Source organism: Podarcis filfolensis (genome assembly GCF_964270895.1).
Source record: "Podarcis filfolensis genome assembly, chromosome: 5".
In the NCBI taxonomy this organism is placed as follows: Eukaryota; Metazoa; Chordata; class Lepidosauria; order Squamata; family Lacertidae; genus Podarcis; species Podarcis filfolensis.
The window spans coordinates 85,768,823-85,781,368 of record NC_139608.1 but is presented as its reverse complement, the minus strand read 5'-3'; the positions used below and the strand labels follow the sequence as shown (position 1 = coordinate 85,781,368).

The 12,546-nt window shown below is 45.6% G+C and overlaps 1 protein-coding gene across 4 annotated transcripts in view; it reads left to right on the top strand.

Moving 5' to 3' along the window:
• Positions 1-12,546, top strand: part of PIK3AP1 (phosphoinositide-3-kinase adaptor protein 1) — a 47,970-nt gene that overhangs the window by 15,449 nt on the left and 19,975 nt on the right. For all 4 annotated transcript variants that reach the window (XM_083615592.1, XM_083615594.1, XM_083615595.1 and 1 more), the window contains 5 exons: positions 1,812-1,963; positions 5,379-5,523; positions 7,722-7,864; positions 10,061-10,190; positions 12,021-12,217. In XM_083615592.1, coding sequence (XP_083471718.1) covers positions 1,812-1,963; positions 5,379-5,523; positions 7,722-7,864; positions 10,061-10,190; positions 12,021-12,217 — 767 coding nt within the window. The remainder of the gene's footprint in view (positions 1-1,811; positions 1,964-5,378; positions 5,524-7,721; positions 7,865-10,060; positions 10,191-12,020; positions 12,218-12,546) is intronic.

The window sequence follows — 12,546 nt, the reverse complement described above, 5'->3', positions numbered from 1 at the left end:
AGTACCTCAGGTTAAGAACTTTGCTTCAGGATGAGAACAGAAATCGTGCTCCGGTAGCACGGTAGCAGCGGGAGGTCCCATTAGCTAAAGTGGTGCTTCAGGTTAAGAACAGTTTCAGGTTAAGAACAGACCTCCGGAATGAATTAAGTATGTAACCAGAGGTACCACTGTATATGTTCTGGGGCAAAATCCTTAAAAAAAAAAAAAGCAAAAAGCTCAGCAATCCTAAAAAAACCTCAACAACTTTGGTCAGCCCTCAAACATGTCCGCTTCATCAAATCCAAAAGTTTGGACATCCCTGTTAGGGGCAGGGCATCCTGTTTCAGCGCTTGAGGCGAAATGGAAAGCGTCACTCTGACAGTGACACCTGCATTGCCCACGTGGCATAGGCATCAGTGCCGATTTCGGATGAGACCTCTTGCACTCCGCAAGATCTCTTGCGATTTCGATGAGATAAGCACAATCTCCAACAACTCCACTCTCACAAAGACCTGGGATGAATGGAAAGTTGTTCTTTCGAACTGGTACTCTTGATATTTAAAGAGACATCTTCTTTAAGGGGGGGGGGAGAAACTAAGGAAAAAACACTATGTGTTTGTGAATACTCCGTATTTGGTCCAAATATACCTGCACAAGCAGTGACACTTGATGATCATGAACTTCACAGATTTTATTGCCTTAAGGAGCAAATCTCAAACACTGTTCTATAGGGTTCATGCAGTGCCAGAATGCAATCTTCCATTTCACTGTCTCATTCATGGGCTACAAAATTTTAGGGGGTGGGGAGAGGTGATTTTTCAGGATGTGGAATGGTAGATGCAGTAGCTGAAACTCGCTGTTGCCACTGGAGCTTTTATTAGCTATTACCCCACCGCCAAAACTCCCTGAAGCAATACTATGTGATGTTACTGCATCATTTGACGAAGATGTCTTTAAAAATATTAACGCCCACCGTTTCCTCCAGAAGTCCCTGTCAGAGTGGTGCTATTTAACGTCTCTGCAGGGGGCTTTTTTTGGAGGGGGTGGCAGCTGCTGCCAGGCAGGAGGACCTGGCAGTGGCGAGGAAGTGTTTCAGCCACCCCAAAGTTTCACTTACCATCAGCTCAAAATTTGCCAGGGGTTGCTGTTCTCCATCCCCACTATTCACCTCTCAAATCAAAAGTCTTCTGTGGAGAATGTGTAGCTCAGCCCTCGTGTGAAACGCTTAATCCTTAGTGCAAACAATACAGAATCAAGTTGGGGAAACTGTTTTTCCTGGACTATACATGGGCAAACACTTAAGGAACTTGGGAGGAACTCTACCTGGAGGCCCGAACCACTTTTTCATGCCCCTGTTAGCATCTCCAGGACCTAGGTGACAGGGGAGGTGTTTCTGCCTCTTGACCCCCCCCTCTGGAGAGACAAATTCAGACACAGTGTCTTGACAACTCCTGAGTTGGAGGGAGTGACATGGCAGGCACCGTGGAAGCGTCAGAGATTGATTCCGCCACATCCATATCAGGCATTTTGAAAACCCAAAGTGTCATTTTTCCAACTGAACGTGAGTGAAGCCAGTCGGTCACAAACTCATCCATCCATACTTAATTCTGCCTTAGCACCTGCAGCTTAAAACGAGTCCAGTGGGCTCTTTTGATTCTGACTAATTTATGCCTGAGGCCAACGTAAGATAATCCCTTCTGTGTGCAGAGTGTACATCCTTTGCTAGCGCTATCTTTCATTAAACCATTTGACTTTTAAGGGATTTTCTTAGTTAATTCGTGAACTTGCTGGACTGCGTTGAGAAGTAACACTAACCTTTGTCCTGCACTTAGATTCTGGCTGTGATTCAGTGACTGATGCAGAAGCAGAAGACGACAGAGACGCACACCACTCGTGCAATATTGCAATGAGCCGAGAGCATGGGAACTTGGTGACCAGACTAGGAAGCCTGATTACAGTGCAGCCTGATCGCATTCGCTGTGGGGTACGGTATGTCTCCATTCTTTCAAAGTTGCTGTGGAAGGGCAGAATGTGTGTGTGATGCTGTGCTGTGAATGCTACGATTCTCTAGAACCGAGCCTTGTTAAATAACTAGGCTAAATAAGTAATCCTATGAGGGTTGCCCTAGTGCGTCGTTAGAGAAATATGTGAAGCAACACCGTCCTCTTGGGCATTTTCCTTTCCCACCTCCAATATTATTATTTGCAGCATTGTTTGCATGTGTTTGCCTGCCTGGAATACAACCTGAGGACATTGCATTGCATTTCTCTCTGTGTTATGGGGAGGACATGAGGAATTTGGTGGGTGTTTGGCGTCGCAGTTCTGCTATAACCCACCTGCAAATAGTTCTGTTGGCTTTGAGGCAAGCCTAAAGCACAGGTGTTCCTGCTTTTACCTGCTTGTGGAACAACTGAAGTAGCACACTCATGTTCGGGACTTGATCTTCAGTATTGCCACAGCTACCCAGGCTGCTTTTGCTCTGAACCTCAAATAGCTTTGGAGTTTTGACTGCTGCAGAATTTAGCTGCATACCTGCATTTACACTTTGGTACCATTGATTTCTGGGGCAGCTTCCTTGTCTTCCTGCAGTGAAGCATTATTTTTTTTAATTGCATATTGCTTTAAACTTTATGGTTAAAATCTCATGGTGTGTTACAGTTACAGTTTAAAAAAACCAAAGCAAAATGACAATGAAAGCTAAATAAAACCACTGCCTTTAAAGAGGCAGTGGTACATTCACTTCTTAAAAATCCTACCCTAGACCCAGCAAAGTGTGACAAATATAAACGGGGTCATCATCATCATCATCATCATCATCATCATAATTTATTATTTATACCCCGCCCATCTGGCTGGGTTTCCCCAGCCACTCTGGGTGGCTTTCAACAGAATATTGAGAACAAGACAAAACATCAAACATTAAAAACTTCTCAGAACATTAAAAACACCAACACCTGTTTCTTGGCAAAGGGGGTGGAGAGGGTGGTTGCGGATATGTCTGATTATCTAGATCCACTACAATTTGGGTTCGGGTCTGGTTTTGGAACTGAATCAGCCTTGCTGACCTTTATCACTAGAGGGACAAAGGGTGTGCAATCCTGTTGCCTCTGCATGCTCTCCCAGTGGCTTTTGATACTATCGACTATGGTATCCTCCTGGACAGACTTAGGGGCTGCATTGTAGTGGTTCTGTTCATATCTTCAGGGTTATTTCCAGAGAGTAGAACTGAGTGAGTCTTCCTTGCACCCCCCTGGCATTTGTGGCGTGGGATCCCACAGGGTACCATTCTCTCCCTAATGGTATTTAATACCTGTATGAGGCCATTGGGAACGATCATTTAGAAGTTTTGGAGCAAGGTGCCATCAGTATGCTGATGACACTCGGCTCTACTCCTCCATAACATCCGAATCAGGAAAGGCTGTGAAAGCTTTGAATCAGAGTCTGGATGCAGTGGTGGACAGGATGAGGGCCAATAATCTGTGTTTGGATCCTGGGGAGATGGAGCTTCATTTTCTTTTTTTGGTATATAATTTTTATTAAATTTTCTCTTTTACAATTTAAAGTGCTCATTTTTACATGCATAAAATATCAGTGACTTCCCTTCTTCTCTTTCCATGGTTCATTTTACATATCATAAATCCCTGCATTTTTTACAGAAACTATACTATTCAGTATTCCATTATTGCATCTATCATAACTTACTTATCTTAATGCTGCCAGCGTTTTCAGCTGTACACAGTTATTTCCCATATAGTCAATAAACGTTTTCCAGTCTTCTCTAAACATATGTTCTTCTTGTTCTCTTATTCTATATGTTCTTATTCTGTCAACTTAAGTTACCACTCTTCTTTGGTTGAGACCCCACTCATTTTCCATTTTTGGGCTACCAAAACATGGGGCACAGTAGTAGCATATATAAATAAGGGAGATGGAGGTTCCTTGGGTGGGTGGTTCCATGTTTGGGAAATTGGCAAGCTACCTGTTCCGGATGGGGTTGTGCACTTTCTGAAAGAGCAAGTGGGGGTACTTGCTTGGGGGTACTCTTGGATAGATCTCTGTCACTGGAGACCTAAGTGTCCTTTGTGGCCAGGAATGCCTTTTTCCATCTTTGTCTTGTTTGCCAACTACAGCCATTGCTGACCACTGTAGTCCGTGCAGCGGTAACCTCGAGACTAGATTACTGTCAGTGGTTTTCAGTGCTGCTTTTCAACTTGAATTTCATTTTGGGAAATCCAAAATGGTACACGGGCACTGCAGGTGGTACTGTTGCCCACTAGAATGGCTACCCAGGGGCCCTGCAAGGAGGGTAGTAAGGGGGCAGACCTCAGGCTAGTGAGGGGTCCTATTGAGCTCCATGGGTCTTTGGCCAGCCCTCAGCATGGCTGATTTCTGGTGCAACCCTTGTTTTTAGCCTTAGATTTTCATGACCCTTTAGGATACAGGAAGAGAGTTCCACAACTGTGGGGCAGCCGCAGAGAATGGCCCTCTGCGGAAGTGTTCACACATCATTTTAGACCATAGCTGAGCCTTACCATGGTTTAAAGGTGAGCGTGTGGCTGCTTTGCTTCTTCCTCAGTCGTGCTACTGCTGCAGCGCTAGGAGCTAAGCCAACCATGAATTGGTTTCGCTTTACTTCCAGACCTGAGCTTATGGCTTGTTTCCCCCTTAATAAAACACAAGTGGCAAGCCAAGAACTGATATTGGCAACAACTTGTGGTTTGTTCAGATACAGACAAACCATGAACCCTGCTTTGGACATAGCACTAAGCCGAACCATGGCTTAGCTCCCAGCTTGCAGGGGAGGAGCAGGAGAGGATCAAGGTGGCTGTGATTTTTTTGCCCCGTGCACCATCACACCTCATTTTCCTCAAAACACAGTTAAGCTTAACTCTGGTTTAAAGCAGCCTTTGCCAGTCAACTGCCTCCCCTCCCACAGTATTTTGGACCACAACTCCCATCAGCCACTGTTGGTAGGGAATGAAGGGAGACGAAGGGCCGAGATTTGCAATCCCACCTTGTAGACCTTTTGGAGAATCTCCACACAGTCCTTCTTAATTGCAGTTCTGTGAAAACCGTCATTATCTCCCATCTTTCTCTCTGGGCAGCAAGAAACAGAAAATACTGAAGATTCTGCTCAAGATCCCGTGCTACTTTCTCTGCAGAAGGATTGATTTTACAGCCAAAAAACTAGAAGTTGTTGAATATATATGTGGGGGTGTGGGGGTGTGTATATGTATATGTATATATAATGTCTACATTTTAACGCTTTAAACTATTCCAAGTCACTTTGGGCACATTTTGTGGAGAAAGGGATTGCTAAACAAATAAGTAATGACTGTACAGCGTTCAAAAGCCTGCAGATATTACTGTGTTTCTAAAATGTTATGCTCTACTTCTAGGCGAAGACAATAGTTTACATCATCCTAAAATGTAAGCTGGATAGCCATGTAAAAATGGAAGTGGAATTTTCCTCCGAGAGCTGCCAGTCACTGCGAGTTCTGGCCAGGATAGAGAATGAGTACACCGTTTCGGTTTCCGCACCTGGTAGGTGCCAAAATTGGCATTGCTTTGCTAAAACACTTCTCTGCAGCAGAAAACATTGAACAGAATTGCACCTTCTCTCAGAGGCAAATTTAGCATCAGCTAAGTAAGCAGAAAGTGAAACAAACAATGTCCTCTTATGAAGGCTCTGAAAAAGTGAGCACTGGAAGCTAAAACTGTATACACGAAGCCGCAAATAGATAGTTGCTAGAGCGTAGTAGAGCTAACACAGCCTGATTAGACCATGCTTCCTGTTAGCGTGCTGCATTGCGTCCGAAGTGGGGACTTGGAAGTCTCATCATCATGGGTTGGTTGACGTCTGAGCTCCAGATGTATAGAGGGCTGCCTCCACAGGAAGCAGAAGCTGTCTTGCACTTCCTCTTTCCCCCACATTCTGCCAAATGGCCAGAGCTGCGCTTAATTTTTGCTGTGTGGTAATTTTAGAAGCATAACGGAACTCAAATTTGTCATTCAAAATAGGAAGGGTTATGTTGTGGAAGCTAAGTTAATTTTTATTCAAATGACAGCCTGGAGAGTATGAAAATCCTTAACAGGAACACGTTTCTTCCTAAATGTAGGAATTTTTTCTCACTTTCCTAAGGGCTGAGTAGTTCAGTTGATTGTGCTTAGGGCTCTGGCATGGACCCTGTTTAGTTTTCACGCATGAATCTTTTAAGGGAGTTGGTGACTGTAAACTGCAACAGGTTTCGTTGAAACTGCTCACCAGAGAGGACTGTGGCAGTGCTGAATCCTTCTTGTGCTTCCCCCTCGGGCCAGCTCCAATAAATAAATAAATAGCAAGGACTCAGGATTTCTTCTTGGGCTTTGTTTAGGCCAGGAGTTCTGAGTAAATACTTCCTGCATTCTCTGGTTTCATCACATGATCATGGCTAAAGCAAGTTGAAAGCACTGATTGTGCTGCTGGGTGATTCTTGACCTTCCAGTTTTGTTCTCTTCGATAACTTTAGGTTTACGTCATCCCTTCCACTGCTGAAGCCTGTAGGTTTCTCTTGGCATGTTAAGTTCTTCCACACATTCAGATACATGTGAAAGAGGCATAGCAATAGCAGCTCCACCACTGGTTTTGGGTGGCATGGTTGGTACAGTTCAGCTTTCGAGGAAAACAGAGGCCCACCTGTTGACAGGTAGTACCGTATTTTTTGCTCTATAAGAAATGTTTGTGCGTCTTATAGAGCGAATGCAGGCTGCACAGCTATCACAGAAGCCAGAACAGCAAGAGGGATTGCTGCTTTCACTGCGCAGCGATCCCTCTTGCTGTTCTGGCTTCGGAGATTCAGAATAGTTTTTTTCTTATTTTCCTCCTCCAAAAACTAGGTGCGTCTTGTGGTCTGGTGCGTCTTATAGAGCAAAAAATACAGTACTTAGTTTCTTGGCGCATCCCTAACAGCAACATTGGCTGTTAGGGAATGAATTACCGTATTTTTCGCTCTATAGGGCGCACCGGACTATAGGGCGCACCTAGTTTTTAGGGTGGGAAATAAAGGGGGGGAAATTATCCCCCCCCCAGCCCCAAAGAGCTCCCAGAGCTTGCGGGGCTGAAGACGGGGGAAGCCCGAGCTTCCCCCGACCCCAGCCCTCAGAACAGGTCCAGGAGAGGCGGCAAGATTGCGCGCAACCTCGCCGCCGCTCCCGGAGCTTGCAGGGCTGGGGACGGGGGCTTCCCCCAGCCCCCAGAACAGGCTATCCGCAAGCCTTCGGAGCGTGGCGGGAACTCCCGCCGTGCTCGGAAGGCTTGCGGACAACAGGGTGCTTTGCGCAAGCCTTCTGAGCCCGGCGGGAACTCTCCGGAGCGCTCCGAAGGCTTGCGGATAGCTGCCTGAAGCCTGGAGAGCGAGAGGGGTCGGTGCGCACCGACCCCTCTCCCTCTCCAGGCTTCAGCGAAAGCCTGCATTCACTCCATAGGACGCACACACATTTCCCCTTCATTTTTGGAGGGGAAAAAGTGTGTCCTATAGTGCGAAAAATATGGTAGTAGCCGATGTTGCTTTTGGAGAACCACCAAGAAACCAAGCACTACCTGTCAACAGGTGAGCCTCCGTAGTATCCCTCGAAAGCTGAACTGTACCAACTGTGTTCAAAGGAAGGCCACACAGAGCATTGTTCTTTATTGATTCTTCTAGCATAATGGGTTTTCTTTTGTACCTTGTCTGTTACTGATTAATCTTTGCCTTATCCCACAGACCTATCGCCTGGAGCTGTATGCCTGCGATTGTTTTCTGGGGATCTGATGATAGCTGAAGCAAGCATTTGCTATTACACTGACATGGAAGAAATTAGCAACTTGCTGTCTACTGCAGCAAATCCAGTGGAATTTATGTGTCAGGTAAATGTTAAAAGATGGGGCAAAGGAAATAACTTGAATCAGCGAGGAACCTTGAAAAATAGCTAACTGCATATCAGGATAATTCTTATAGTCATGAGAGACACAAGCTATGCCTGATGGACATACTGCTTTGTTTTGTTTTAAAATCCAGGGTGGCAATAGAAATGATTAGTTTGAAAAAGATCTGTCAAACAACTGCAATATACCTTCTATGTAAAATTCAGCCATGGCGGTATTTATGAATTTAAATGGAAATTTAGGTTCCTATTTTAATTCCTATTTCAGGAAGGGACAAGGAGCACGTTTACTACCGTGTGATGTGGAAACATATTTTAGATGCAGCAGTAGCTAGAAAGAATTTGCTCCATGGCACCACAAGTTAAGCATTCACTTTTTCTGCTTGGAAACAACAGTGGAGGAAGGTGCTTGCGTTAGCAGTGATGAAAGGAAGGGCTTGCTCATTGCTGCAGTGAAGCAAAAAAGAGGCTAGGTGCTTAGATAGTCTCTGTAACAGTGGGAAAGTTGGAGTCCAGAAACCAACAAAATCAATTATGAGGTCTAGTTCCTCAGCAGGTGTCTATGGCAGGGGTCAGCAACTTAAGGCCCATGGGCCCCAAGAGGCCCATGGGGGTTGTTTAGCCGGCCCATGACCCCCACCACACGCTCGGGGACCCCCACTGCCTGCTTGGTTGGCTCCCGTGCGCGGTGCTAAACTGGTGTGGAGCAGAGCAGGGACCGCCATCCGTGATGCTGGTCAGCTTCCCATTGGCCGCAGGAAGCTGCGCACGCCTCCTCCGCACCGGAAAGAGTGCTGGAAATAGCATTTGTGCATGCCTGTGCATGCACTCCAGCCCACCACGGCGTCTGCGGGACTGTGAACCGTCGCAAGCCACAAAAACGTTGCTGACCCCTGGTCTATGGGGCTGGTGATGGGGTTACCTGAACACTGTGAAAAGGCTGAGTGACTCTGACATCAGCTGCTGCTGAATGGATATTATTCTACATATTACGCAGAGTTAATAGCTTAAGTTTCTAAATTCAGAGAAAGAATGGAGCACTCATAAACCCTGTTACTTCTTAGTTCCAGTGTGAAATTGGATAAGAGACCTTGGGATATAAAAAGATTAACCTCAGAAGGTCAGCGGTTCGAATCCCCGCAATGGGATGAGCTTCCGTTGCTCGGTCCCTGCTCCTGCCAACCTAGCAGTTCGAAAGCACACAGTGCAAGTAGATAAATAGGTACCGCTCCAGTAGGAAGGTAAACGGCGTTTCCGTGTGCTGCTCTGGTTCTCCAGAAGTGGCTTAGTCATGCTGGCCACATGACCTGGAAGCTGTACGCCGGCTCCCTCGGCCAGTAAAGCGAGATGAGCACCGCAACCCCAGAGTCGTCCGCGACTGGACCTAACGGTCAGGGGTCCCTTTACCTTTATAACCTCATTAAATGTAAGTGTGTGAGAGTGTGCATATTATTATTATTATTATTATTATTGTTATTATTGTTATTATTGTTATTATTATTGATTCAATTTATATATTGCCTTTTATCCAACGATCCCAGGTCAGTGAACAACATTAGAAACAACATTTACATAGCGTAATAATAAAAGACAATAAAACCACATGAAAAAGTCATAACCATCCCCCCACTTTTAAAAGGCCATACACTGTTCATTTGCCTGGGTAAAGAGGAATGTTTTTGCCCAGGGTCTAAAGACATGGGGCCAGGTGAGCCTCTCTGGGGAGAGCATTCTGCAGATGGGGAACTACCACAGAAAAGGCCTGTTCTCGTGTAGTCACTCTCCAAACCTCTCAAGGAATGGGGACACAGAGAAAGGCCTCACATGATAAGCGCAGGGTTGATTCCTATAGGGAGACTCTAGAGCAGCTTTCACCAGTGCAGTGGCCTCCCAGAAGTATCAGAGTACAATTCTGATCAACTTCATCCAGCACAGTTGTGGTAAGAACCATCTGGAAAGCATCAGTTTGGCAAAGGCTGCTCTAGATGGACCATGGTGCAATCAGTATTGTGGCACCTTTGCTTAAATATCAGGTGTGCCTTTGAATGTGGGTAAACAGTTCCCCAGAAGGGGATGACTTCTGTTCTTGAGATTTACAGGTGGATGAACTCTTGATATATTAAAACATGCTGTCTGGCTGAAATAATCTGATATGAATCGGTTCCTTCCTTTCATCCAGGCATTTAAAATAATCCCTTACAACACAGAAGCACTAGACAAAATCCTGACAGAGTCAATGAAAAAGAACCTTCCTGCAAGTGGTTTGCACCTGTTAGGGATCAACCAGCTAGAGGAAGAAGACGTTGCATGTAAGTGTGGTGGTGGTTTGAAAGTTATTGTGTTCTGTGAAAAAGCACAGTACAATTTGTTGTTGTTGTTGTTGTTGTTTAGTTGTGTCCGACTCTTCGTGACCCCATGGACCAGAACACGCCAGGCACTTCTGTCTTCTACTGCCTCCCGCAGTTTGGTCAAACTCATGCTGGTAGCTTCAACAACACTGTCCAACCATCTCGTCCTCTGTCGTCCCCTTCTCCTTGTGCCCTCCATCTTTCCCAACATCAGGGTCTTTTCCAAGGGAGTCTTCTCTTCTCATGAGGTGGCCAAAGTATTGGAGCCTCAGCTTCAGGCTCTGTCCTTCCAGTGAGCACTCAGGGCTGATTTCCTTCAGAATGGAGAGGTTTGATCTTCTTGCAGTCCATGGGATTCTCAAGAGTCTCCTCCAGCACCATAATTCAAAAGCATGAATTCTTCAGCGATCAGCCTTCTTTATGGTCCAGCTCTCACTTCCATACATCACTACTGGGAAAACCATAGCTTTTACTATACGGACCTTTGTTGGCAAGGTGGTGTCTCTACTTTTTAAGATGCTGTCTAGGTTTGTCATTGCTTTTCTCCCAAGGAGCAGGCGTCTTTTAATTTCGTGGCTGCTGTCACCATATGCCAGTTTGACGTGTTTGACCATCCCACACAATACAAGGTAGTATAGGACAGAGGGTTTGGTCAAGCTGTCTTGTTCTCAGCCCAACACAAACATTTGAGAGTAACACATCTGCTTCTAGAGAGAGGTGTGCTCTGGAATGGTTAAACATCAGAATTTAGCCCCCTGGCTCATCAGCTGCTGGGTGTGTTTTAAATCCTGCTCATCAGTGCCTTCTCTGCAGGGAATGTTCTGGATGTTGTTGTTGTTGATGATGATGATGTTGTATTATATTTATTTAAATCCTGCCTTTACCCCTGACATGAACTTAGATCAGCTTGCAACTAAAATAAAAACTGCTAAAAACATAGAAAAGAAAGCAATCATGAAAAAACGATTAAACACTAATAGTATAGAGTCGTATCTTGGTTCTCAAATGTAATCCGTTCCGGAAGTCCGTTCAACTTCTGAAGACATTCTAAAACCAAGGCACGGCTTCTGATTGGCTGCAGGAAGCCGCACACAGTTGGAAGCCGCAAAAGCCGCGTGGAAAGTTCAGCTTCCAAAAAACGTCCGCAAACTGGAACACTCACTTCCGGGTTTGTGGCGTTCAGGAGCCAAAACGTTCGAGTCACAAGGTGTTCTAGAACCAAGATGCGACTGTTTACACCCACACTCCATTTCAATAAAAATATCATAGCACCAGCTCTTTCCTTAAAAACAGTCAGTTCCCAAAGGCCTGCTGGAACTAGAAAGCTTTCACCAGGGTGGATGGGCAACAAGGAGGGAACCAATCTTATTTCTCTAGGAAGGGAGTTCCAAAGTCTGGGAGCAGCCACTGAGGAGGCAGATCCCCACCTCCACCCCTACAGGTCAGCTGAGGTGAACGGGACCACCCTCCTGTCCATCACCTGATGTCACCTTGATGTTAGATGATGAACAGGTGGGTGCCCCACTCATCTGTGAAAGTTGGCCCATGGGGTGACTGTATATCATGATCTGGGCTGCTAATCCAAAAGTTCCAAGGTTCTAATGCACCTTGCAATTAGGGTAGAAAAAATAAAAGCTTCTTTCACCTGGGAAGGAAACTTCTGAGAAATTGGAGGTTTGGGCACGACACTAGCTCCGAGACAGTATAACGATTGAGAACTGCTGAATTTATCATCCGTGAGTAAAACTAAAAAAAGTAACTTGCCTTGCATGCCTGTTTTCTTCTTTTCAGGCCAGAGGGATGAAGAGCTGCCAACTCTGCTGCACTTTTCTGCTAAATACGGTCTAAAGAACCTCACTGCCCTCTTGCTTTCGTGCCCAGGAGCCCTACAGGCTTACAGTGTTGCCAACAAATATGGCCACTATCCCAACAACATTGCAGAGAATGAGGGCTTCAAAGATCTCCGGCAGTTCATTGATGAATATGTGGTAAGAGGGGCTGTCGCCCTTCCATTCCCTGTTGTCAGGATGGTGGAGAGGGGGTACCTCAGTACGGGGACTCCTGAATCTTCACACTGCTTAGGGTGGTGCCTCACATAGAAACTGCACTGCAGGGGCAAGAATTCAATTGCCGCAGTTTTATTCCTTCAGAAAGTGATACTAGTATTTGAATGTGGGTCCCTTTCCCCAATTCTCCAGAAGCTGAAGATGCATTTTACTTAAAGTTCTCTAGCTCACATGTATGATTCCTTTCTGACAGCAAAATAATAACCTGAAGGAGAAAACTCCCAACACCCCCTTCTACAAATTACTCTAGA